The 26,859-nt window shown below is 34.1% G+C and overlaps 6 protein-coding genes across 7 annotated transcripts; 3 read left to right on the top strand and 3 right to left on the bottom strand.

Moving 5' to 3' along the window:
- The first annotated feature begins 619 nt into the window (after positions 1-619).
- LOC116342096 (uncharacterized transmembrane protein DDB_G0289901-like) lies at positions 620-2,078 on the top strand. Of its 2 annotated transcripts, XM_031769592.1 has the most exons (7): positions 620-716; positions 997-1,081; positions 1,154-1,279; positions 1,427-1,444; positions 1,580-1,606; positions 1,721-1,795; positions 1,884-2,078. In XM_031769592.1, exons 1-7 carry the CDS (start codon positions 711-713, stop codon positions 1,919-1,921), a joined length of 375 nt encoding a protein of 124 aa, XP_031625452.1. In that variant the 5' UTR covers positions 620-710; the 3' UTR covers positions 1,922-2,078. The 2 variants fall into 2 exon arrangements, with proteins under 2 accessions (XP_031625452.1, XP_031625453.1); XM_031769593.1 differs by lacking the exon at positions 1,427-1,444 and having other exon boundaries at positions 1,884-2,076.
- A 333-nt stretch (positions 2,079-2,411) lies between these two features.
- Positions 2,412-3,726, top strand: LOC116341984 (28S ribosomal protein S29, mitochondrial). The gene has a single exon (XM_031769438.1). The coding sequence runs from the start codon at positions 2,491-2,493 to the stop codon at positions 3,631-3,633; it is 1,143 nt and encodes a 380-aa protein (XP_031625298.1). The 5' UTR covers positions 2,412-2,490; the 3' UTR covers positions 3,634-3,726.
- Positions 3,727-4,528: 802 nt separating this feature from the next.
- LOC116341968 (phosphatidylinositide phosphatase SAC1) lies at positions 4,529-7,499 on the bottom strand. Its single transcript, XM_031769412.1, has 10 exons — positions 7,389-7,499; positions 7,087-7,178; positions 6,797-7,002; positions 6,601-6,732; positions 6,431-6,539; positions 6,231-6,346; positions 5,934-6,161; positions 5,309-5,863; positions 5,120-5,221; positions 4,529-4,963 (listed from the first exon to the last, which is right to left on the bottom strand). Exons 1-10 carry the CDS (start codon positions 7,412-7,414, stop codon positions 4,751-4,753), a joined length of 1,779 nt encoding a protein of 592 aa, XP_031625272.1. The 5' UTR covers positions 7,415-7,499; the 3' UTR covers positions 4,529-4,750.
- Positions 7,500-7,805: 306 nt separating this feature from the next.
- On the bottom strand, positions 7,806-11,871 carry LOC116341933 (protein FAN-like). Its single transcript, XM_031769361.1, has 13 exons — positions 11,640-11,871; positions 11,048-11,486; positions 10,790-10,975; positions 10,651-10,722; positions 10,379-10,581; positions 10,242-10,275; positions 10,005-10,162; positions 9,892-9,943; positions 9,708-9,830; positions 9,004-9,644; positions 8,840-8,929; positions 8,633-8,761; positions 7,806-8,561 (listed from the first exon to the last, which is right to left on the bottom strand). The coding sequence occupies exons 1-13, from the start codon at positions 11,651-11,653 to the stop codon at positions 7,970-7,972; spliced, it is 2,733 nt and encodes a 910-aa protein (XP_031625221.1). The 5' UTR covers positions 11,654-11,871; the 3' UTR covers positions 7,806-7,969.
- Positions 11,872-12,134: 263 nt separating this feature from the next.
- LOC116341946 (proteasome subunit alpha type-7-1) lies at positions 12,135-13,352 on the bottom strand. The gene is made up of 3 exons (XM_031769380.1): positions 13,129-13,352; positions 12,681-12,910; positions 12,135-12,594 (listed from the first exon to the last, which is right to left on the bottom strand). The coding sequence occupies exons 1-3, from the start codon at positions 13,228-13,230 to the stop codon at positions 12,177-12,179; spliced, it is 750 nt and encodes a 249-aa protein (XP_031625240.1). The 5' UTR covers positions 13,231-13,352; the 3' UTR covers positions 12,135-12,176.
- A 311-nt stretch (positions 13,353-13,663) lies between these two features.
- On the top strand, positions 13,664-19,804 carry LOC116342039 (katanin p80 WD40 repeat-containing subunit B1). The gene is made up of 8 exons (XM_031769511.1): positions 13,664-13,861; positions 14,557-15,024; positions 15,090-15,303; positions 15,386-15,521; positions 15,594-16,762; positions 16,924-17,016; positions 17,124-17,198; positions 17,446-19,804. The coding sequence occupies exons 1-8, from the start codon at positions 13,828-13,830 to the stop codon at positions 17,681-17,683; spliced, it is 2,427 nt and encodes an 808-aa protein (XP_031625371.1). The 5' UTR covers positions 13,664-13,827; the 3' UTR covers positions 17,684-19,804.
- Positions 19,805-26,859: the final 7,055 nt, after the last annotated feature.

Genomic DNA, 26,859 nt, shown 5'->3' on the forward strand with positions numbered 1-26,859 from the left:
AAGAAAGAAGAAAAAACATAGTGTTTGATATGTTCTCTCTCATAGCCTTGTGATGCTTCTTCTTTTGCTGCCATTAGAATGTACTATCAATTGGTTACCACTTGGATTTAGAATTGATTTCGACAACAACGAAAATGAGCATGTAGATCAATAATTGACGGTTATGTCCATCAATCATTGTCATTTTGTTGACGGAATCAAATGATGGGCGTTTAACACCGAAACGGAACCAAACCTAGCTGAACAAGACATTTTTTTCGGCTTCTATCATTAATTCAGAAAATGGATACTTTGAATAAATAAATTCGCATCGTATTAGGTTGATATTAGAATGTTTTTTGCGCTTTCTGTGGCATAAAAGTGTAAGTGTGCTGTGAATTGACCGTATCGAACAAAGGATTAAAGAATGAAATATAATACGTGAATTCCGTATGATTCCGCCTCTCAATGAACGTGCCATCGAGATTCAATCCCTTCTATTGCAGTTTTACTTTCAGCTGTTTCTTCACGTTTTTCGCTTTCAAGACAATGTGATTGTTGTTGTTGTTGTGTAGAGCTGCTTCATTCTTCGGTTTCATTTCAGCACCTTGCAGATATCGGATCTTTGCGTAAACATATTCGCGTCCGCATGAATTCGTATAAAAGTGGCAACCACATGCGGACAGGCATCAGTTGATTTTGTGAAGCTCAAGAATTAACGTGAAAAAAAAATGAAGGTACATTTCATTTTCAAACAAATTATTTTCCAAAAGTTTCAATTCGCAACAAAACTCTAGATTTTACTTCGAAATTTTATTTTTTTTAAAATAAAGTCATATCAGTGAAAAAAAATATATAACTGTTCACCGAAGTTTTTATTTACACTCCGCTTTGTTTGAATTGAATAGTTTTAATTTGTGATTTTGAACTTTTGTGATATTTTTCTCAGTTTTATTTATATTTAGTAAGATCATTGTGTGCTTATATTAATATGATGACATCGATGTTTTTAATTAGGTATTTATTTGCTTGTTTGCTGTGATTGCATATGCATCCGCTGGAGTGATTAGCTCAGGCTGGAACAGCGGCTGGCCATCATCGGGTAAATTATATTTTATACTCATTAACAAGAGTCAAAATTTGGTAAAACGTTAAATTCATTAACTGTGTGTAGGATGGAACTATGGCGGTAGTTATGTAGCGGCACCAGTAAAGGTTGTTAAATGGGTTCCGCCAGTTAGCAGCGGGTGGCCATCGTCTGGTTGGTCAAACGGTTGGACAAAACCGAGTTATTCTTCAGGTATATTTAAATGGAAGTTTTCCATATATAGTTAGTCCAGGATAGTTTTTGCTGTTAAAGATCTTACATTTTCGACCAATTAGTATGAGGAATCTTAGAAGGAGTCTCATAATGGTTTCGAATGTTTTCAATTTTTATTTTTTACAGGATGGTGGCCAAGCTCTGGTATACACACTTTTAAGATAATGTTTAATTGCCATTAGGACGAGGATTAAAAAAAGTTTTTTTAGACATAAATTTGTTTTTTTTTTTTTGTAAAATCAAAACCTTTAAAAAATTTCCTTTTGTTTTTATTCGCAGGCTGGTCTTCGGGATGGCCAAGCTCAGGTAATTAAAACATGTTGTTTTTTGTTTGATTCAAGCCGTATTTTTCTTTAACATCATCTGACTGAAATATCAAAATCTATCAACTCTTTTATTGAATTTTTGTGTTAATTTTAGGATGGCCAAGCAAGTATCCAAGCTACAGTAGTGGCTGGTCGAACAGTGCATGGCCAAGCAGTAGTGGATGGAATGGTATGTATTTTTTTATTTTATCATCATTTTTTGATGATACTGTCTAAATGTCCAATTTTGAAAACGGTTTATTTCAATTCCTCTATAGCCTGGCCAAGCAGCAGCAGCAGCTCTGGATGGTGGTAAACTGTCTCAATCAAATACTCTTTGAAGCAATTCACAACAGCCCATTTACCGTTAAATAATAATCATAGGCGAGATAAGCTTGCGGATGATGAAAAACATACAAAAAAATACAATCAATGAGAGCCAATCTGTTTTTTTTTACAAATTTATTGTATAAGATGAAATCAAAAAAAAGACATAATAAAAATGAGATTTGTAAATAATTTCTTTGTTTTAAAATCACTTTACATAACAGTATAACAAAAGCGATTTTCAGCAGGAAAAATGTTGAGCATGAAAATATTGAGCATTTTAGAATTCACAAAATGTTTCAAACGAACCAAAATACATTAAAAAAAATTGTTTGAAAAACCGAAATGTAAAGAAAAAAATTCAAATCACACAAATTGAAAAAAAAAAATCTCAATCGTCTGTCAGTTGCGTGATTAGAATCACGATTGTCATGTGGTGTATATTGACGTTTCTTACAAATACTATCGTTTGAGGTTATGTGCGTTTAGTCTCAGTGAAAACATCTGAGTTATATTTGTACCGCATTCTATAAAATTTCCAAAGAAAATTCAGTGAAAATGTGGTTGCGTCGACGTTTATTGCCACCAAAATCGTATATTCGATTGTTTTCATCCCAAGCTGAAGCCAGTGTGAAATTGGACAATTTTCGTACGCTGGAATCAAATCCAACCAATCACACTGAAGCTCACCTCAATCGTTTTTATACAATCGATCCAATTTTGCGAAAAACCACTCTCTACAAAAAATCAATGCCAAAACAATTCTTCGAAGGTATCAAACCCTTTGCAGAGATGTGTTTAATGGTTCGTGAGCCAGCTGTCGAAGTGATTGGATATTTAAATAAAACTGACTACAAAAGGCCCGTCAATCGCTTTGTATTCTACGGTGAACTCGGTTGTGGTAAATCATTGCAATTGCTTCATTTAATTCACTATGGACAAGTGAATGATTTTATAATTGTGCATGTACCGTGGGTTCCGTATTGGTATAAAGTGCCGAAAGAAAGATCCAATTCGGAAACAAGGGACGGTTTTCTAGATGTTAACATCGATGCTGCCGAATGGTTGTTACATTTTAAAACTCAAAATGCCGCTTTATTACAAAAATTGGATTTGAAATGTTCAAAAGAGTATGTATGGTCAGAACATGAGACAACGCCAGCTGGTGCAACGCTTTTGGAATTGATCGAACATGGAATAAGTCGTATTAGATTCGCAACAGACACCATTAACGTGCTTGTGGAAGAATTGAAACAACAATCAACCGCTGGAAATTGCCGAACCATGGTTGCAATTGACGGATTCAATGCATTTTTCCATCCAAAAACCCTAATAAAATTTGATAACAGAGTTAAAGCAACACCAGAAAATATTACAATCACCCAGCCATTTTTGAGCTTAGCACAATCGGACTGGAGCGGCGGAGTGTGTTTGTTAGTTGCTGATAAATGGGCTCTCACTAAAGAACGAATGGAATCAGATTTTCCGAAATACTTGTTGCATCGCAAAGGCTTTGAATTTCTTGATCCATTCGTACCGATACACGTCGATTTGTACAATGATCAAGAATTCGACAGCGTAATTAGCTATTATTTAGATCGAAAGTGGATTCAAAACTACACACCAGGCATGGAAAAAGAACTCAAATTCATTTCCGGTGGAAACGGTTATAAGCTAAGAGGAATCACAGCACCGTTGTAAACAAAATACTTTAAATTTATACCAATCCAATTTTTATTTTATTTTTATTAGAATTATTTACATTGGAAAACTAGCTTACAATAAAAATATGAAAAAAAAAACCAAATTGAAATGGCTTTGATTTTTACCAATCACACTAAAAAAATAAACAATGAACATGGAATTTATTCGACGTATATATTGCTGTCGAAATGTTATGAATTGATTCGATTGTATCAAAAAGGAATATGCGTGTACACTGTACAATATTTATATGCAAATTGCTAAAAAGAGGTGATTCTCTTTTTCATTTTTAATCTGCTTTGTACAGATTATGCACATACTCGTCGATAATTCGTAGTCGTCTGGAACGCATGAGTCGAAAGTGATTTGTATGGAAGAGGGCAGTTATTTTTTTTAGATAAATAGAGTTTTTAAGAAATTCATATTAAATACTTTTGAATTTGATTTCTTTTTCTCGAAAAACCGATGTGAAAAATATAAAATGACCGTTGGATACATGTGTAGTCATAGCCGCATGCGTTCAACGTACATATATGTATTTCTTCTTTCACTATGATGCGTTCAATTGGATGAAATTAACACCAAAAATAGACTAAAATAGAGGGCGTAACTCATTTTGAAGGGTAGACGCTCTGCTAACTCCGCAAGCTACCGTACTCAAATATGTCTCTCTGTGTAATACAATGGTCTATGTATTTTTGATATTTTCAAACGATAACCGTCCAATATATTATTTGCATTGAATGGTTGCTGGTGAAATATAAAAGTCAAAAGAGGCATAAAAATGTCATTTGAAAAAAGGTTTGAATAAAAACAAACAAATGGTCCGGATTTATACCAGTCTAATTTTTATTTTATCGGAAAAAAATGTTTTTTAATGTTCCATTATTAGAATATTTACATTTGAAAGCTAGCTTACAATGACAAGCAATAAAAATATGATGAAATGGCCTTAGCAATTTTATCAAAAAAACGAATATGAAGTTTAATTAACGAATTTATAGTTCTCGAAATGGAATTGTCCCGATTGTATCAAAAAGGAATATGCGTGTATAATATATTTATATGTGAATTTTCACTCTACTTCATACTGATTATGCACGTACGTTGGAAATTATAAGATTTTGTTTACGTTGTTTTGGTCGATGCATGGCAAGAGTTTCGGAAAATCAACAAATTCAGATCCAAAACGGAATATCCCCTTCAAAGTTACTCCAATCATACTGCTCCAAAATAGCATAAACAATAAGTTTTCCGTGTTGTACTCTTGTGGTAAAATAACCGATGCACAAAACATTGCAACGGCAAATACCAATACAGATGGGAACTGAAAAATGAAAAATTATTTATTCGATTTAAAATCCAACAAACTGAACATTTAAAGATAGCTTAGGAAGGCTTCGGATGAACCATAGACTTAAAATTCAATGTAAAGTAATGCAAAGTTCATCCGGAGCCTTAACACTCGTAACTATGCAGTTACCGTAGCTTGTTTCCATCCTTTTCGAACTTCCAATGGACACGGAACGAGTTTTCCTTCACCTTCTTGAATGACGTAGTTACCAAGGAAAAGATTTATTGCATCCTGCAAATTGGTAAAAGAATTTCATTAGTCCATGCTATTCATGCTTAATAGAAAAGGTCTTCCGCTTTCCAGTGAGTATATTTGTACCTGTCGGAATCCATCACTGAAATTGTTTTTAATGTATCTCGTCAAAGAATTGACACCGTCTTGCATCGCCCCTTGAATAGTACGTTTGCCAGTCCTTGTAAAATCGGTCTTCAGAGCTCCGGTTCCGGAATATTGCAGCGAAATTAAATCGGCATTATCAGCCCAAACGTTCTTAAACAGTGAATCGAATGCGGTAACCGACTGAATGGTTTGTCCAATTGAAAGAATGTTCAATTTCTCTAAAACTTGCTGCAATGAACGTCTAGCCAGCATGCTCTGCACTACATTTGTACGATCCAAGCAATCAATGCAATTGGTTCGAAAAACTCCGGATTGTGTTGAAATGACTGTGCCATCGGTTTTGACTTGGAATACGCCCATCTCGTCTTGTTCATGAGCCAATCGATCGATTAGTATGTTCAAACGATGCCATTGCATTTTACGGCATTCAGCATGAAAATCGAATGATTCATAGCGAATGTTTGGCAAACCCAATTGACTTATTAGATTCGCAAATCCTTTCTCCAGTAATTCTTCTTTGCCGCGATGATCGATCTGTTTAAATGCAAATGAAATTTCAGACTAGTTTTGACTTCGATAAAGATTTTTCAGCAGCAATACTCACCAAGTTAACATAAACATGTCGTCCGTATGTTTTTAGCACTTTTTCAGCATGTTTAAGAGCAGCCGATAAATGCTCCTTCGACAAATCGATTGTCAAAGCTGGCTTGTAGCGGATATTCGGACTTTGAGACCAATACAACGGAATACTGCCACGGATTTGTACAAATGAAACCTTATCATTCAAATAAGTAACGATTTGCTCGGTTTCAACAAAGTTTGCACAGTCTCCCTGTCAATGAAGAGAATTTTATTTTACATTCGACCATTGGGTATCCAAAGGGTTTCTGTAGATGCTTACATTTTTGTCGATTCCACGACGGAAAAAGCGTGTACCAGCTCTGTAAACCGAACGTCTTGAAATCAAAGCCCATGTAAATGTGCTGTTGTTTACGTTCACTTGATTAATCGAAATGACTGTAAATGCAGAAAACGAGCAAAAAATTGATATTAAATAAAAAAACATCAAATCATGTGAGAATCTCACAGTGAGACACATACATCCATGAACAATCGGCAAACAAAAGCGTCGAAGTGATGTTGTGAGAAAATCTTTCAGCAAAAAACCATTCCACATAAATCGGCTATCAGCTCGTTGTGCCATTCCCGACTAAAACACCAACAAGAACCGGTTTATCAAGTCACAAATACATGGTTTTTCACGGATTTACCTCATAAAAGTTCGAATCCAATGCACTCAATCGCTGCAAAGTGTGTGTCAGATCATAGGCGTATGAAAAGTAGAAAAATGGTGTGTTGAGTGTTTGATTGATCATCGAAAGATACGTCTCATTTTGGACTTTCTGCAAAGAAATTTAATGTGAAAATCAGTAAACATAGCGGGAAAATGGTATTGCGGTAACGAACCTGAGTCTCTGACAAGTGAATCGATGATGGAATATATGGTATCAAATCATGTCCAGCCAAACGCCAAATAACGTGACCGTTGACCACACCGACAAAGTCACGATGTGTTGCCACAACCAAATATTTGCCACTGATTAATTTAATCGTTCCCAAAATACCGCATACGTGTCGCAATGTACGACTGTCGTAGAATTGATTGGTGATGCCTATGAATGTGGATTTGTTCAGTTAGTATGTGGGTAAAAATAAAGCTGCGGGTAAACATAATTGAATATTTTCCATTGCCATACCTTGGACCGTGACAGTGCCATTTATTCGATTGATTATCAACTCTTCGACACTATCCTTCGGCTGAACTATGAATTTGTCATGTAAACTATATCTGCAAGGATTAAAACACCAAAAAATATGTTCAATAAAAAGACTAAACCAAATCGAGAATGAAAAATTGGCAGAGTGTCAAAAGTAGGATGATGACAACACATTCATTTATGTTCATTTGATCACGTATACGATTGACGGTCATTTAAAGAATGTCATTTTTGTTTCATCTAGAAACAATTTATTTTAAATTTCGACCAAAAACACTTACAATTTTATATCATCGTATACACTCATTGTGACCAGAAATACTTTCTTTTGATTATTTTATTCGCTTGGAAAATGATGACACGGACAAGTGTTGTACGGAAGAAAACATAACTAAAATTGACTAAGCAAACGTCAACGAACTGTCAATGGTGTCGCAAATACATGCAATGCAGAGACGCACACATACACATACGCCTATTATTTAAAATCGAGATTTTTTTTCTGTTTTTTTTTTTTTTTGTTTGCCGATAATTGTTTCTGGCCATTTACGGTGAAGTAAGGGAAAAATGCAAGTGAAAATGTATTATTTTAAAATGGTTTGAATTTTAGCATTTTTCAGAATACTGTGCCATATGTTATTAAATCATTATTAAACTTACATCTTTCCATATCTTTCGATTAAAACAAAAGAATTTGATTTCGATTTTTTTGTTAGTTTTTAATAATTAACAATTAATTTTAGTAGTAAAATACAAATTTTATACATATATTATTTGAAGACTCTCAAAGTGAAACACGGTTCAATTATAAAATTGATACAAAAAATAGATAAATGTTGACGAGAATCATTGATAATTTTGTTCATTCATTAATCCAAGCTTTGATTAAAAACTCATTTCCGTCCACTCCAGCGGCGATGATTCTGCATTGGTGGTCTGAATTGAGGCTTGATGTAATGCTGGTTATGGGTCCATTGAAGCCTGCTTCAGAGCAATTTTTCTCACCAGTCATCATATTCCAAACATAAATGTATCCACTGTTATCGCCCAGATACAAAATTCCATTCTCATGACACCAACTCAAGCAAATCAAACAATTTGAGTGCTCTTTTTTAAATAAAGTCATCCCAGTATCAATATCACATACGTACAAAACACAATCGAGACCGCATGACGCAACTTTTGTACCATTTTTATTGAACGAAACACTAGCCACCTCATCGGCATGTGTAAATAGTAATTTGGTATCAATTGTATCGACCGAACCAGAACTCAATCGACCGGAAGTTTTCAGTCTCCATAATATCACATCACCATTCTCTAATCCGACCACCACTTTTATGATATCGTCCGTTTTAAATATATCAACGGCAATTATTTTCTCTTCGAACGAATAGTAAGCAATGAGCGAATCGGATAAACTGTACGGTTTTCTATCGAAACCCTTCCATACTCTGAAAAATATTCACATGAATTGGTTGAATGCTTTTTTGCGCCTGCCCAAAATTCAGGAATATAGACTTACTTGACCGTACAATCCCAACTGCCAGATACAAGAACACCAATACAGTCTAAATAAGATAGACATGAAACCGCATCGTCGTGTGCTGGAATTTCGTTTATTTTTCGGCCATAGTCACAATCGTAAATCACACTGGAATTAAGTGAAAAGATTATTGCATATCACCAGTACTGGTGTGACCCTCGGGCTTTTATTTGAAGAAAAACTTACATTGAATTATCCCAACTGCCCAAAATGAAAGAGTTTTGCTTGGGAATTTTGATGCATGCACTCAATGGCATATTCGAGATTGAAACACTCCTGGAAAATCAATAAACTTAATAAGTTAAACATATTGACTGTAAAAAAATAAAAGCTTTTTGCAAAACAATAACCTAATTTGGCGCTTCTCCTTAATATTGTAACATTTTAACAGTCCATCTTTGCCGGTTGTAACAACAATATTGCCATCAACAAGCACCGAACTAATCAGGTCTTTGTGAGTTTGATAATTGTCCAAGAAATTTATTGCTTTGAATGAATTGACAAAGAGGTCTTCATTTGAGTCGACAACGTCTGGCACACTTTCTCTATCCACACTGCTCATTCGTCTCATTTTATTCGTACATAATCGAGGCACATGCGGTTTTTCGAATAATTGCTTTGGAATCTGACCAAATTCACTTATTTGCACTTCAAGTGCATGTCTCTTTGTTAAATCATTGATATCATCGAGATCAACAGCACCTTCATAACATAAGTGATAAAATAGATTATTTGCTTTAATTGCTTCGTCACCGCGTTGTTTATAGCCAAATATCAAGTCAATCCAATGGTGTAAATTTTTCGACACGTGTTCGGATTCGAGAGCCTCTCTAAGTATCGAAATGAATTTATCTGGTGAATTGTCGGCCCAAGGTGGCAGTGCAACATCATTGACCGGCGTTCCATCAGCTCGTTTGCCAAAATTAATCTTCATACTATTCAACAGGAAGTCACCTTTCTTTTTCGTATCATAGAATTCGGGAATCAATTCCTGTAAAATAAAAATTAAATTTGGTTCAACTTGATTTGAAGTGCCGTCTTTTTGATTGCTCACCTTAAAATCAGCCATATTATTCAAACAATTTCGAAATGTATCCGACAACTTATTAAACATACGATCCGGGTGGTCGAAGTAACCATTTTGCAAGCAAAGAATCAATTTTGGATGCTTTCGACCCTAAATAAAAAAAAACGATTATTTTGTTTGTGCACGATTTGAACTAAATGATTTTACATACCAAATAGAATAGTACAAGAGCCGGAGCGGAATAATGAGATCCATATAAAAACCTATAATCGCACAAATAGGAGTAAATTATTAAGAATTAATTGTGATTGCACAATCACATACTTCGGTTCGTCCATTTCTTCATATCGCTCTTGCAGTTGTTTCAGTCGTTGTTCATTCAAAGCACCGATCGGCTTGGTCAAATCTCGATAGCAATTTTCATCATTTAAGTCTATCGTCTGCGAAGTGTAATCACAAATGACCCATGGAAAAACCGGATACTGTGAAAATTAAGTAGACAAAAAAAATTAATGTAAAAATCAGTTAAGACAACGGAAAAATAGCATTGCGGTAACGAACCTGAGTCAAGTCATGTGTTGTACGATCTGCTAAGCTGGTATTTCAAAAAAAAAACATATTTGTTTAATTTCCATTCAAAACATATCAACGAATTCAATGAATCGTTTTTGTTTGTTTTTAATTTTTATCTGACTCACCTATTTAAATACAGTAAATAATCGTAATTGGATATGATACCATTTTGCCACTTCAATGTCATGCTCTCGGGTTCGGTGTATGTAATTTTAACACAGCTTTGTGATATTGTTTGCTCATAAAATTCATCGCGTTCACTTTTATTGCGAAATGACAGGTACAACATGCGTTCCAAATCATTCTCTGTCCATTTTATTTCAAGGCCCTTCGAAAGACACAAATTTAAACATTCACCTTTTGCACATGAGAAAACAAAAGAATAAATAATAATTACAATTTGCTGTAGAACGAAACGTCGTTGAGTTAAACCGTTTATATTCTCCAAATTAATTTTGATAACGGGATACTGCAAACAAAGAACGAATTTGATTTATTGATAATTGAAGAGTTGAAAATTGAATTGAGAACATTACCGGTTGGATATTGTTGTACGGCTGAAAGTAGATTCGTTTATCAGACAAGAGCAATCGACCGGGATTTGTGATGAGTGGATGAATTTCGTCTACCGTATGGTCAACCAGGACCGTTTCGTAGATGTCTTCAAGCCAAAGTGGATTAAATTTAACTCGTTTATGACGCGAATAAACAATCGTTGCAATCTAACGGCGCAATGATAAATAAACCATTATTGTACTTATCATGTCTCTTCTGCCATCAATAAAATCTCTTACCATATCGTTCTGTTCACATGCATGTAGTTTTGATGCTCGATGCAACTGTCTCAATTGATCCAAATACTCATAGACTTTGGCATAGTGAAAATTGAACAAGAATGTTCGTGTTTCCATTTTGAATGTGTACGGAGCGACGATATTCTTCGACAACATTTCTGTGTATTGATCACATGAAATCGCAAGTACGTTTGATTCTTTGTCATTCATCCTGCCCGGCCAGATGAAGATGCGACTGCAATTTTTGTATGTTATTCGAATCAATGGCAGTTCCAAGTCTTTTGGATCAAATACAATTGATTTGGAGCACATTTTTAGGTGGCCAGTGAAAAGTTGTTCATCTTGAACGATACTGTTATCGGATGGATTCTCAATGATCAAATTCACAAAGAAATCTTCAAAATAAATCTCATTCGGCTCGAGCAATAGCAATGAAAATCTATGAATAAAAATAACACAAAGAAATAGTAAAACCGGTCTCCACTACCACCACATTTACTCATTGAATCATATATTCGGTTTTTTAAATTATATTACGCATATTTTTTTACGTTCAACAGGTATTTATGCACAATTTTTAAGTGGTTCCTACCGTTCTTTATCCATTTTTCCACTGGATATCGTCAAATTTAAAAAAACTAATTTTATTCTATTTGATAGAAATACCAAATTATTGTTTTTTTTTTGTTTTTAATTGCTTAAGAACACCAAAAGCGATTGCACCAAATGTCAGTGCATAATAAAAAATAAACAACAAATCTATCTCTGAACAGCAGTAGCAGCAGAGATAATCGGCTCACACTTGCCCCCACACGAATGACAATTGAGTTTGTTGATATCTTGTGCGGAACACAGACGTTTTCATTCTGTCTATTCTGCATGATGTTACACAGACAATGGGAAGCTACATCTGGTGGTGAAACGGTCAAACTAAATCCGTACCTCAGGCAATGAAAATGTATTTGTGCATAGAAAAAGGCTTGCTTTATTTTTTTTGTGTGTGTTTTTGCTTCATTTTTTTTTTGAATTTTTATTAGTATAAATGTTGCATTCAATCGACCCAATAAACAAAATAAAGACGAAAGTGTCATCAACATGAAAATGTTTTTTTTTATGTTTAATCTTAGATTCACTTCTTTTGCTTCTTCTTTTCGGCTTCCTCTTCTTTCTCCTTTTCAATGATGTTCACATACTTTTCGATTGTATCGACATCCAGCATTTTCAATGGTTTATTACGTTCCATGACCGCAATTTCCAAATTCTTTTGGCCGGACTGTGCCACCTCAAGCAATGCTTTGATTGCCAATTTCACAGCACCATCTTCGGTTGCGACTTCGTCGTCATTGTAGTATTTTTCAAGGAATTCACGTACTGTTTTCGCCGAACGGCCCGTTGCATTTCCTTTCCATTCGTAGTAAATACCAGACGGTTCGGTTTGGTATAGATGTGGCTTACCATCATAATCAAAACCGCCAATTAAACATGAAATACCGAATGGACGACGTCCATTGCTTTGAGTGTACTTTTGTTTCAAGCCGGCGATATATCTGAAATGTGACCGAAAATGTTATAAAATTAGAGAAAACAAAGATCAAATTGGCGCTTCGATTTTTTTAAAATTGAAAATGCATACCTTGTGATATATTCCAATGTGACCGGGTCTTCGACACTGAGTTTGTGACTTTGGCATTCAACTTGAGCTCGATTGATTAAAATACGAGCATCAGCGGTTAGACCAGCAAATGCCATCACCACATGACTGTCCAATAAGCAAATTTTACGAACGGTTCGTTCTTCTTGAAGTTTTGCCACCGATTTCTTTTCAACGCCCAACACAACTACATTGGCTCCGCGTACCCCGACCTATGACACAGCAAATAAACAGAAAATCATATTGATTCCACGATAAAATGGATTTGTGGAAGCAATTTTTGATTTTTTAATGAAAACTCATGAACTTTTGAAAAAAAATCAAATAAACAAGCATGAAAACCGGTCGAAAGTTTTACATGACATGCATTTTTTTTGCTGCGACAACTGACTTTGGAGGTTAAGGTACACATACAAATCGGAATACTTACGGCAGTGGATCCTTTGCGAACAGCTTCTTGAGCATATTCTACTTGCAATAAATGTCCGTCCGGTGAAAAGATTGTAACTGCACGATCGTATCTTGCCGACATGATTAATTAATTGATTTATTATCGAAATGAAAATATTTGAAATACTTTTGTTTTTATCGTGACGGACGACGATGAGATGACAACAATTCTTTCTGTGAATGCTATATGTATGTTGTACAATTGTTTATATTTGACAGGTCGTGTATGTGTCGTTTAGTTTGGTGTTGCCATTGAATCGCTTTCAAAGCAGTCGCTTGCAACGATTCAACTGACGAATATTGACGAAGTTCATGAATGAAAAATTCTTATTTAAAGTTTAATCAAAATAAAAAATTTGTTGCATCAATTTTTGCTGGCAAAAAATTTGAAAATTTTCAGTAAAGTAAGTGAAATATTGACCGCTGCCAGCGCCATAATTTGAAACCGATTTTGTTGTGGCATTGAACGAACCGATCGGTTGCTATAGTCAAAGGTAGTGAGAAAAGAGAAAAAACTCATCGTGAGTGTTATTCTTTTTGTACTGCTATTCGTTGCTCTGTTCCAGTGTGCTTATTAGTTAGTTTACTGTATAAATAGAAAAATGTCAGATGTTTTTGACAATTCATTTGTAAAATAAATTTATTTTTTGTCTAGAATAAGTGTATTTGATTAAGTGGAATGGCCTTAACACGAAAGTTAACTGCAAAAATATGTAAGTAATGATAAAAGACAAGTGAAAATCGGTGGATTGTGCAGTGAATTTGTTGTGTGGAAAAACCGTCGAATATTCGCACACTCAATTTATGTGAAAAAACCAAATGCATAATGTAATGCGTAAAACAGAGACAAACACACACAGACGACAGCCTAATACATAACACATAATATTCGTGAACGAAAAAAAAAACATATATAAAGACATTATTCGATTTATTGCCCACACACAAGGTTAACATATTCAATCTTCGCGTCGATTCAATACCAATTTTGTGCACACGTAAAATGAATTGTGTGTTTACGATTACACATCGAATATTTAACACAAGAAATGCGTGTATTCTCTTTTAATTTTTTTCTTTCACTTACTCTCCTGTCAGCATAATTGTGGAAATGGTGTGAATGTAATGCGGCCGCATATTTTCACACGACATAAGTCACTGTTATAATTGGTTTTCTCTCTGATTGATAACATTTAGACGAGTGCTATATATTTTTCTTGCGCACACCATAAAGAAAATAACACTGCACACACTCTGCCATCCATAATTAGATTTGTTTCAATGCCTTATGGAAATGAGCTAGAATCATGCACGTACAAATGAACGAATGTTGATTTGTTTGTGGTCAGCGTGTTATGTGATGGTTTTTTTGTTGATATTTTATTTTAATTTTATTGTTGTCGTTTAGATGAAATTCAAGCCCACTCACAGAAGGTGACATCGTTGGATATTGGCGAAACGGGTCGAGTACTAGTTACAGGTGGTCAAGATCGTGCTGTTAATTTATGGGCATTTGGAAATGAAAAGTGTTTTATGTCGTTGTCCGGCCACAATGGCCAAGTGGACTGCGTTAAATTTACATCTGGCGACGATTTAGTGTACTCAGCCGACGAAAATGGCATCATCAAAAGATGGGATCTTAACACACAACCGGGATGTGTTACATTCTATGGGCACATGAAAAGTGTGCGAACACTTGATTTTCATCCACATGGCAACTATATTTTTGCCAGTGGCAGCAATGATACAACCGTACGATTATGGGATGTTCGAAAGAGTGATAGTTGCTTTAGCAAATATCGTGGTCATATTGCCAATGTTAATTCGGTCAAATTTTCACCCGATGGATGGTGGATTGCTTCAGCTGGCACCGAAGGTACAAAAACCCCCAACCAGCCTTTTACCAACAAATATCAATCAAAATCTCTCTTTCGTTCACAGGTTCCATCATTATTTGGGACATACGAACGACAAATAAAGTAATGGAATTTCAAGAGACCGCGTCACCGGTCACTTGTATTACATTTCATCCGTCCGACTTCATTTTGGCGGCTGGTCGAAATGATGGTACAGTCGATTTATATGATTTAGAAACAAAAAGCATAATATCACGAGCCGATGGCAATGGCCATACTGTGAAATGTATCACCTTTGGGTTAGTATTACGCAAATTTTTCACTCGCAAAAAAATCATGAAAAAAAATTATCAAAGCTAATGATATTCGATTTCTTCACAGTGAAAATGGTGAATGTTGTTTTGTTGGAAGTGCGGATGGAGTTTCTGTCGTTGGATGGGAACCGGATAGAGAATTTGATCATATTGAATCAGCTTGGAGTATGTTGGGCGACATGAAGGTTGTTAAAAAGAAATTGGTAAGTAAATCAAACACAAATTCTGTGCACACAAGTGTAAAACCTAATTCATATTTAATCAAATTTTCGCAGATATGTGGCTCATATGAAAAACAATCAGTTTTGGTGCATGCAATCAATTTGGATCATGTGATTCCATACTATAATCCCACAAATATTCCGTTTAAGCATAATCAAAGTACGCGAAAGAGTTTTAATCGTGGAGCGCCAAAAACAAAATTGGTATTAAAGTCAAGTGGCAATAATAATAATGATTTTCGTAGTGGATCGTTGACAAGTGGCAAAGAGGTGTCATCGCCATCGAGTCTCAGTTTTGAGATGATTGAAGAGAGTATCGATGAAATACCATTACAACAATCGTCTGCCAAAAATGAATATGCCTTTGAAAATCTAGCTCGAACACGTGAAAATTCGTTGTTCAGTCTTCCGGGTGATAATTACAATGGTTATTCGGACGATTATCAAACACAAATGCCGCCCGACAATGGATCATATTTTGATAATTCATCGAACGACCTTGACTATTATCCCGAACAAAATGTCGAACCGGAACGTGAAGATTTTCCCGTGAATAATGCACAGCAGCCAGATTATGCACCAAAAATGGATTCAATGCATCACGGATTAAGTGTATATAATGCACCAAAAGTAGTGAACAAGTCAAAAGCATCGTTGCCACAACGTAAAACCCTATCACAACAATCTGCCTCTCGATCATCGTTAGCCACTTTGAAGAAATTCTCATCGAGTAACATTGATTTGCATGCACTCGATGATAATAGTTCGACATTTAGTGCTGGTAAAAAGAGTACAGGTATACCGTCACGGAATGGTTCGCCGACACGAAATTACTCAGCATTTAATAATAATAACAATCACAAGGTGAAACGATCAGAACCGCCCAAAGAAACCAATCATGCCCGCAACAATCGAAAGATTACGGTTCAAATATTGGCCAAACCACCACCACCGGCCAGATCGAAGACATCATTCGATTTGAAATCAAATCCGTCTATTTCACACACATCGCTTCCGATGGCCTCATCAAATCACTTGAATTCGACGCTACCAAGTATGCCGGCACAACAACCAAAACCGTACGGCAATTCATCGAACTACAATGGACACGGTTCGGCAGAAGAAAATGCCGAAATTAGCGTTTTAACTGCATATCATGAACGGGTCATACAACAGCTTAGCACCCGATATGCAACACTGCAACTAGTTCGCAATTCAACGAGGTATACGTTTATTACAGTCGATTATTGTTTTATATTACTTGCATGAAAGAGATTTTTTAATTAAACGAAACAATAGAGCCATTAGTGGGTGCAACGAACTTGTCAAATGAATTTAATAACTGACGTTATTATTCGAAATTGTTGTCTATTGTTTATTACAGATCTCAAGATATTGGAGGTGCCCTAAGGCATGTGGCGAAAATGCAGGATCATTCGGTCATGGTCGATTTACTCGGTGCGATAATTGAAAAACCGTAAGTTTTAAATGGCATTGTTTCACTTTTTAATGATTATTTCAAGTTGATCACATGTCGTCTTGTTGCATTGCAAACGAATTTAATTCTCTTCATTTCATTCATAGTGCATCTTGGAATTTGGATATGTGTGCATTACTATTGCCGGAAATTTATGAATTGCTTCAAAGTGAACATAAATTGTAAGTTTTTTCTTTTCAATCATAATCAATGATTTTATTTTCAGTCGAATAGAACGTAATTTTGTTTGTTCACAGCGTAGTTATCACTACTATATATATATTTCATTCACTCAATTTGAAACTCAGATTCTGAATGAATGTTGAAACTGCTGTTACTTTCATAATCAATCTTCCGTTGTAGCTGATTTAGTATATTTGTTGTTGTATCAAGTCCATTAACAATATTCATTCATTTAATTTTTCGCAGCCACTATACACGAGCATGTGACACGTTACGAATAATATTATCGAATTTCTTGCCAATAATCCAATCAAATACCGGCCCATGGGGACGGTCGTTCGGCGGTGTGGATATACCGCGTGAAGAACGCCAAAAGAAATGCATGGAATCTGCGCACTGGTTATGTAAAATAAAAGCATTGCCTGATAATCGACATATGGGCTCAAATCTAACACAGTTGCAAAATCTAATTGTTGATATTTAGAAGAGTGTGAACGCCACACCGTAGCCGAGACACAGTATCGTTCTGAATCAATTAATTCTTATTTTTGTTTATTATTATTTTTTTGTTTAACCTCTTTTTTTCGTTTGCATTAAAAGTATTTATTATGTATTTAGTCATTTGATTGTGTGCTAAACACACGAATAATGCGATAAAAAAAAACAATTATAACGAGTCTCCAAAATCAAAACAAATTAACACATTAATTAACCGATGTTCCGATCGAGTTTGATCAATTCAATATATTTAATCTTTAGCTCTGTAAGACAACTTTGAAAATTCATGCTCAACTCAAACTTATTTTTTTTTGTGTTTTTATATGCATCCCGTCAAAGTGAAACCAATTCAGTATATTTGAAGAATCGAAATCAATTAAAAAAAATATGACAAAACTACCCAATAAGGAAACTTTTTCTGTGAAATAGCTCTCAATTGAGAGAAAAAAACAAAAAAGAACGCAAGGCCTTCGTACCTTTTGCTTGGTGATTTTGTTTATTTTGTACGCAAAGTCGCTGAGCATCTAATTTATAATAATTTTGATTTGCAATAGAAACTAAACTTGAACGTCTAATTCATAGGACTAATTTTGTAATCGTTTAAAGGCAGGTTTACATGCGTTAAACAAACGAGTGAAAAAAAATGTTGATGAAAATATAAATATAAAATGATAACATAGTAACTGATAAGAACTGAAACATTAGACATTTTAATCCATTAATCGAGTTTTAGCTTAAGACAAAGTTAAAACATTTAAAAAGAAACACACATAATAATTTTTATCTCTGTAGTTTTGGTTCGATATTTTTTATAATGTAATAATTTTATGACTGGTGATAACTAATTTTTAAGAATGTTCTACCACTTTGTCTCCCCTCTTTGCCTTCAACCTTTTTTTTATACTGTGCTGACAAAAATTACTAAAGTAATAAAAAATTGTCAAAAGACAAACACAAAATTTGAGAAAAGACAATTGTTTCCGAAATTTTTGTTTTGAATTCAGTGCAAAATTTGTGAAATTTTGTTTACCCTAACAAGTCTGCTTAATATTCCATTTGATATTTAATATGGTTGTATAACACGGTAGAATGCACGTGAACCCCATTGTTTTTTTAAGAAGTTTTTGTATGACTTCATTTGCTGCCTTGACAAGAGACACATTGACTGATATATAAAAGAATGAATTTCGGTTAAGTTTTGGGAAAAATTCACAAAAAAAGTTGCCAATAGGCGCACTTCCTTAGAACTTGTACTGCGACGAAGTACTAAAGATAGAACTGTCCTTCTATTTAAAATGCATTGATATTCAGGACAGGGTTTTGGGTTCTAAGAGAAATGCTATTTAGGCCGTGAATTTGAGCAGCTCCTCTTAACTGAAACTCTTTCAACTTCCCGGTCAAGACATAAAAATAGCAATCATATCACATTTTGATACATTTTTTCATACTTATCACACATATATATAGAACGTTTACGCGTTCAGCTAGCGGTAGAAAAGATTGAAAATAGCGTATCATATACTAACCATATATTTTCGCACGACCGACCATTTTCTATGAAATTGAAAAAGAAATATACAATGAATAAAGTGTGCCTTTATAAAAAATGACACATTGTTTGCACAAGATAAGAATTTCAGTCCAGTTTTTACGGATTTTTTGCTAAAGAAAATTGGATTCAAAATATATTTATAATCCCATATCTGCACACTAATCAAACCATAAGTTTACAAACAAAATTGCTTCCGTGCTGTATAAATACGGTTTTCATTTTTTGCTTAAAATTGAAATATTTTTAATAAATCTCTTTGAAAGTCGATTGGCAGTAATTAAACTCACACATTTTTAGAAGTAATGAAAATTTATGCAATATACATAATTATCAAACAGTAGCTTTTCACACATCACAATAATGATATAGATGTAGAAATGGTGGTTCATTGTGTTCTTTAAAGAGAAAAAGAAAGAAAAAAACCCACTCTTAAATGATATAGAGATAAACATGACATGAGAATCCAGCCTATAATTCCAAATAAACAAATTATTTAAACCAAGAGACATTGTGTAAGCAAAACATTTTAATAAAGTGAAAATGAGTCAATTCAAATCGATATTTTATTTCGGTTTAATATATTCAACAGTGGAGCGTATAAAATGTATTAACCATTTCCATGAATGAAATTTATTGATCAGCCATCGCTATTTTTATGCATATTTAAATGACATCATCGATGATTCATTGAACTTACTCAGAGCTATGTGAAAGAGGTAAGTATTATTTGTCATTCACAGATTAAGGTGTTAGATGGATAATTCCATGCGAAACATTCACTCATTTGATGGAACAAATTGTTGGAATTTAAAAATTAAATGATCGTTTTGATTGGAGCACAGCTCTACTGATTCAATAAAGCATGAGTAAGCATTTACGGTTCCACAATTACACAAACCTCCAAAAAAACATATACTATACCCATTTGTGTATGAACAAAAATGGCACAATTATTTAAAAAGAGTGTAATTTACTCTTAAAAGCGCCGCTTATGACTCATAATGAGTCAATTAATGCAAAAATAATAAAAAAATACGTAATAAAGGTAAATAAAACGTTTCGAATCCAAATAATATTGAATGTTAAAATACAATTCAGCTTTCACTTCATTTTCGAGCTCATATTTGACCATTTTTGAGTTTTTATCGTAGAATCGTTCGATTTATCTGAAAAACATGTAATATTTCTATTTTGTGAACAAATTATTATTTATTTTAATCAAAGTTGTCGCGTGCTTGAAAGAAAAGTTGCAATTTTTAATGAAAAACATAGTAATAGAGAGCACTTCTATTCAAATCCTCTATTTTACAAAGCAAAGAACTACATTAGTTCGTAAGTTTGTTTTGAAGAATAAATCGTTTGAAACAAAATTGTCTACTTATTTGTTCCAAAGTAATTCTGCGCTATAATGAAATTGTGTTCATAATTCTAAGTGCTACCGATGTGAATATTTAATCCCTGCACTAAATATATATATATACTTTTACTGACGAAGAATCATTTGCATTTTATATGATACAAAAACAAGCATGAATATCCAGTAATTTTGTATCAGCTTCCATTTTATTTTTACATAGTTGGATTCTCCCCTTTTCATGAGTTGCACACGTCCAAATATATATCAACTCGGTGAAAACATAAATTCTATTGAAGTTTCAGAGGCAACCGGGTCTTCTCCTCGTTCTTCTTGAAACATAATTGAATTCTGTTTCATTTGAAGTTGCTATGGCGATGCATGTTTCATCTGTTGAAAATAATGCAATATCAACCAACGTAAGTATTATGTATTATTTGCCAAATGAAGAAGGGTGTCTGTCCGTTGTCGAGTAAAATTTCATGCGATTTGGCTTTGTTTTGCATCCGTTGATGCCATAAAATGTTCGAAATATGTATACTATCGCGACTGTAAATCATATCACTTTCAAGGGCCCGCTTTTGTATTTTCTTTATTTAAACGCACCATAAATACACATAAACAACGGGTAAATATTACATGTCAAACAACGTTTCAATAATAACAATAATCTAAAAAACTACTGCCTTTTCCCATTCCAACTTGCATGAACACTCGCTCTCTCTCTCTACATTGTAACATATTCGTTTGTGTCAAGCGCCGTCATTTTATTATTCCCAGCAATAAATGAATTTGTATCGAAAATAACTGACGACTTGTATCAATTTTCGGATGTGCTCGAGAGAAAGCGACAAAAACATTGTCTAACAACATCATATGTTTAGTCGCTATACTACACTATTTATGCTCGCTATGTATCATTGGCGCGTGTTACGACCGAAAGGAAGTGTATCGATTATGTGTGTGCACAGGATGGGCGGGACTTATTGCTCGATTGTACATAAGCGCGACGACTGTTCTTTCGATTATAAAAAGGGGAAATATGATCGAAACAATAGAATCATGTACTCAGTGTGCGTCCAATTGCAATTCATGCATTCGAATCAATGATACATAACGATAATGCTTCATTTGAACAATGATTTTTTTGTGCTATTATTTACAATTGCATATTTTCTTGCTGATACTTTGAACACATATTTATCGATCGAATAAAAATGCACAGTGTTTTCGTGCATTTTTCAAGTGTTTTGCTTGAAATTCTGGATATTTCAAGAGGATTTTGGCTTTAGGAAGTGAAAAATCCATAATATTGAAGGATTAAATTTCAAGCAAGTCTAAGTCGTTGCTTAATTTCATTAGATAATTACAGAGTTAATTTGCATAAAACATCATTCCGAAAATCCTTTAAATGTTCAGCAGTAGCTTAGCAACATCTCGTTATCTTAAGAAATGAACAGCGCAATATGCGCCTTTGGCAGAATGCCTGTTTTTGTGTTGAAAATGCTTCTTATTTGTTGAAAATATCTTAATACATCTTGTTTGACAATATAATTCCATTTCGTGTGATTCGAAGTGCAAACAAAGTGAAAAATACATTCTTGACAATAGCACAACACGACATTCTCTCATAAATCTTCCGTTCAAATGTATCGACATTGCTTAAAGGCGATATTTTTTATTTATACAACATAATTCAATGCTCACAAACGTTCAATATATCGAATTTTTTCCGTTTTTTGTCCTTTTGACAATGGAGTTTTTACAATCAGATGGCTTTTGTTACTCATCATTAGACTCGTTTATCGAAAGGAGAAGAAGAAAAAAAATTTGACAAAAATCATGCTCAGTTAAAATAACAAATATTCATACGAACAAATGGGATATATCGACGAATATTGTCGTAAATAATCTTTTTAAAGAAAACAATGCGATCAGACAAAAAGCAAGCAAACTTGAAAATGAAGATTTGAACAAAAAACACTGAGAAAATCAATTTATTTGTGCTGTGGGCATTCGGCACTAGTGCTAATGCTAAATCGGTACCCACGTAATTTCTGCTTTTTTTATTATTATCTTTGTTTTTACGTTAAAGAAATCGTCTTAAACTTATTAAACGCATAGTATTCCCATACTTATCAGTATCATAATACACTGTTACTTATCAGCACAACATTTCTAAATTAAGAACAGAATGTGTTTATTCTCGAGCATAGTATCAGCTGATAGTGCGCTCCACTTTTTTCTCTGGAGAATAGGATTTTATCGCAAAAAAAGGAAATTGTATCGCAAGAAATTTCATGCTATTCTTGAAATAAAGAAAATATGAACAAGAACAAGACACGCGCATATGACAAAAACAGAGTGATATAATGCGACTTGATTGGCAAGTGGATGTACGTAATTCCATATCAGGCGATGTAACTCAAAGTTCATTTGCATAGTTGGCTCCATGGCGTTTCACTTCACAAACTATATTAATTTCATTAAAAAGTGTTACTTTCAAGCTCACTTTCTTGATCGGAGGCAAAAAAGGCAAAAATTAATAATACTTTTTTCAATAAAAAACGAACGAAAAAGTTGCAAAAATCTTTAAAGAATTCCGCCAAAAATCGAAAGAAATGCAAATTCACGTAAAAAGTGAACAAAAGTTGGGTGGTCATATCACTCAAGTGCAATGAAAATGTGAAATTGATATCATCTGACGTCAATAAAGTCAATAAAATTCTCGATTGACTATATATTCTTATTGAAACATCAACCCAACACATTCCGTGAAAAAAAATCTCAACGTCAGTTGATTAAAAAAAACTTGTGTTCATCTTGTTGCCTTCAAAATTACATGGATGCATCCTTCGGTTCATGTAAAAGATATTGAAACAAACGTGTGTTAAAGCCTACTGCAGTGTGTTCTGATCTGATTCAATGCAGCACCGATGAATCCCTAGTCATTTGCTCTCTCTCTTTCTCTCTCTCTCCTCGTTCGACTTGCTGTTGTTGTTATTTTTTTCATTTCACTGACTGGCTGCCGTATGTTAACAATATACAACTCTTTTTTGTTGTTGCAGCCTTAATGTGTTCTTTCTCTCGCCTCTTTACTGCTTTTTTTGTAGCTCCGAACCATTGTTATTCGATTTCATTGTTATAGACTTTAACAACGTAATAAATATTATTCGCTGCTGTCTTTATGAGTTTTTAGTTGGGGATTTTTTTTTACATTATATTCAATGCATACTCTTTTTCTGCTCGTTGCTTTCTTTTATTGTAACATTAAATCGGTTGATTTTGTTTCGGATTGTTTATATCGATACCATTTCAAATGTAAAGCATAACGCGCATCGACAAAAGGATATTTATTTTATTATAAAATCAAAAGAATTCTTGAAAATGTGAAAAATGTTCAGATTGAATGTAATAAATAATCGAAATTGTTGTTAACAAGCGATGAGCAGTGTGTTGATAGACTCTGACGCCCAGGCCGTTTTACAAGTCGTTAATTTCCTTCGAAGATTATTCAGTTGAAGTGTTTGACACTCGTGTCGATCATGGAGAGAATTTGTTTTTTTTTCTTCTAAAAAGAAAACCGCCAGAATCATTCGATAGTCAAACCGAATATATCGATTACGACCGACCAAGAATCCTTATAACTTTAATTTTTATTAAGTTCATTTTTCACTTCAATAATTTCAAAAGAATCAATTTCATCGCACATTCCATACGATAGATAGTTGACGAACTCAAATGCGAGACTTGTTAATTGAAAACAGAAAATATGCATGAAAAAACCATGCAAAATTATTATTTATGATGTTTTATATTAAAATGTAAAATTTTAACATAGACATCAATGCGTTGCCGGCAGCGATAAACCATTCTATGATTAAGCAAATAACTTTATCTACACACTCTTCTGATCGACAAACGACGACTATCTACACCGAACGCCACAGCAAAGTGAAACACAAATGTGAATAATAAATAACCATTATAATTTCATTATTGCTGTCGCTTCTCGCCTCTTTTTCACTATGTTCTGTAGCGAAAGAGAGCAGGAGAGAGAAAGAGAATGGAAAAAAATTATGCGTATAAATTGATATTATAATGAATTACTATTAATACTGTCAACAGCTTGTTTCCGAGGCATGATTAGTAAAAATACAGTCAAAATATGTAGCGGTACTTTTTTTTGGTTTCACTCTGAAGAAGAAAAAAACAACGTGGTTTTGCATAACGAATGCTTGAAAGTGAAAATGATATCGAAACAGAGACTAAATTATGCGTTCTCTCTATTCATTCCACACTACAATGCCTTTTTAATTTACAAATTGAATTCAATTTGTAGAGATTCAAGAGTAAAATTGTCTTTTCAGAACCGTTTAGGCTCTGATTGAAGGAAAATTGATACAATTTGTATGGCATTCTATGAACTATGACTAAACACATGCGTCCCAAGTGAGAGAGAAGAGAAAAAATGGGTTGATGTGTACGCGCATCCTTACTGACGCGCTGATACCGTGAAATGTGCCAATTCGTTACGCAAAACGGATTTTGTGCCAGTGAACATCATCATCTAATACAAGGACCTTGTAACAAGGTTGGTCTTTGTCATCACGAATATATTGCAATGTAATGTTGTGTGATAGGGTTGACATTGGCAAATTATGTCGATTTGTGCAACAGATTGAGTTTTATTAACCATTTGCAACATCATAAATCCTCGATCCGATGCAACTGATTCGGAAAATTTATTGTCTTGGCCTTATTTCTCTCTCACTCTCTCTCTCTCTCTCTCTCTCTCTCTCTCTCTCTCTCTCACACAAACTCTGTCTGTTTTTATCTTTCTGCGCGAAATACTCGAAAATGTATTGAAAATTTGTTCTCCGGTTTGAAAAATCATTTTTTTTTGTATTCGTTGCTAACCATTACACAATAGTGAATTATAGTTTTCAATAACCATTCCATTTCAATTATCAATTTTAATAAACACGTGCATACGATTAAAGGCAAACAAGATAATCACTTGTCAGGCAATCGTGCACTAAATTTATGTGACATTCGATAGGCGAATTAACCTAAGCCCACGCATACACACGCTGAGCATCAAGGTGAACTTAGAATTGATGATATTGAAATAGTGAATGTTGGATAATCCGCATCGTAATTGGTTGGGATTATCCTCGCTTGTAAACAGTTCCAATCATTTAATGAATAAAATAAGCGATGCGATTGCACAACATTGTGCCTTTTTTTCATTAGAACGGTTTCATTTTTGGCGTGGAAAATACGCAAACCACTTCCATTAGCGTTGAAAAAAAAAACCAACCGAATATAGCAATTAAGACATGTACTGAAATGGTTACAATGTAACATTTTTGCAATGTTTTAAAAATTCGCTAAAAAAATACCCATAAAATATGATTTATTCATCGATAATGTGCACTATTTGCCGCCTCATAAATAAATTTTAACCATAAAAGTGAATTTCACTACAAAGAAAAAAACTATCGAGAAAAAAAGCACATCACTGTCGATTTGTGGAATGAGCGTGAAGAACATTGCTCGTAAATAAAATGTTGCTGTAATCCTTTTTCGATTTCGTTGCACAACCCATTTCATTTTGGTTTCGGAATCTCCCTGTGTACATGCCTGCGAATGTTAAAAGTGGAAACCGTTGCGAATTGCTTGGCAAAGACTCAATTTTTTTTTCGGATCTTTTAAACGGTTGCTCGCTCGTTTTTATTAACAGTTCAAACAAATCACACAACAAATAATCATTATCGCATTCAAATTGTATGCAAAATGAACGTTTACAAATAATGCATATGCACGGCACGGATTAATTTTTAATTCGATGTGCAAACAACGATAATTTGTCACATGCATGTTAACACTTTTTTCACACTTTCGTTTGCTCGTTTGATTATTCAAATATTAGTTTTTCAATCCTTTGTATGAATCGTAACTTACGTCTGAATCTCCGAATCTAAAAGAACCGTTTAGATATGAGATTTTTAATGTTTTTCACATGCAGATGTGAACGAAGTGATTTTGAATGAATGATTTAACTTTTTAGGTTTATAGGAGGAACTTTGATTGCTCAATTTATAAAAAAGATCCGATTTGAAGCGATACCATCATATAAATGATTAACAAGACAGATTAAAAGCGAAAAATAGCCATGGAGATCGGAGGTAGTTGTTTTGGAGCTTGATTGTAACTATCAAATTATATATTTACGACTTAATTTGAAAATATG

This window comes from Contarinia nasturtii, unplaced genomic scaffold, assembly GCF_009176525.2.
Source record: "Contarinia nasturtii isolate CC-2019 unplaced genomic scaffold, AAFC_CNas_1.1 Cnas_scaffold_810, whole genome shotgun sequence".
NCBI classification, from domain to species: domain Eukaryota; kingdom Metazoa; phylum Arthropoda; class Insecta; order Diptera; family Cecidomyiidae; genus Contarinia; species Contarinia nasturtii.

Bases quoted from the DNA above. Each gene is read 5' to 3' on its own strand.
- LOC116342096 (XM_031769592.1), top strand. The intron at 1,607-1,720 runs GTAATTAAAACA...TGTTAATTTTAG, and splicing joins TTCGGGATGGCCAAGCTCAG to GATGGCCAAGCAAGTATCCA. The intron at 1,796-1,883 runs GTATGTATTTTT...ATTCCTCTATAG, and splicing joins AAGCAGTAGTGGATGGAATG to CCTGGCCAAGCAGCAGCAGC.
- LOC116341984 (XM_031769438.1), top strand. From the start codon at position 2,491: ATGTGGTTGCGTCGACGTTTATTGCCACCAAAATCGTATATTCGATTG.
- LOC116341968 (XM_031769412.1), bottom strand. From the start codon at position 7,414: ATGAGTGTATACGATGATATAAAATT. The intron at 7,179-7,388 runs GTAAGTGTTTTT...TAATCCTTGCAG, and splicing joins GTATACGATGATATAAAATT to ATATAGTTTACATGACAAAT. The intron at 5,864-5,933 runs GTGAGTATTGCT...GCATTTAAACAG, and splicing joins GACATGTTTATGTTAACTTG to ATCGATCATCGCGGCAAAGA.
- LOC116341933 (XM_031769361.1), bottom strand. The intron at 10,276-10,378 runs GTGAGTCAGATA...TTGAAATACCAG, and splicing joins TATTTACTGTATTTAAATAG to CTTAGCAGATCGTACAACAC. The intron at 9,831-9,891 runs GTATGTAAAATC...TTTTTTATTTAG, and splicing joins CTCTTGTACTATTCTATTTG to GGTCGAAAGCATCCAAAATT.
- LOC116341946 (XM_031769380.1), bottom strand. From the start codon at position 13,230: ATGTCGGCAAGATACGATCGTGCAGTTACAATCTTTTCACCGGACGGA. The intron at 12,911-13,128 runs GTAAGTATTCCG...GCTGTGTCATAG, and splicing joins TTCGCAAAGGATCCACTGCC to GTCGGGGTACGCGGAGCCAA. The intron at 12,595-12,680 runs GTATGCATTTTC...GTCACATTTCAG, and splicing joins ACATTGGAATATATCACAAG to ATATATCGCCGGCTTGAAAC.
- LOC116342039 (XM_031769511.1), top strand. From the start codon at position 13,828: ATGGCCTTAACACGAAAGTTAACTGCAAAAATAT. The intron at 15,522-15,593 runs GTAAGTAAATCA...AAATTTTCGCAG, and splicing joins AGGTTGTTAAAAAGAAATTG to ATATGTGGCTCATATGAAAA. The intron at 16,763-16,923 runs GTATACGTTTAT...TGTTTATTACAG, and splicing joins CTAGTTCGCAATTCAACGAG to ATCTCAAGATATTGGAGGTG.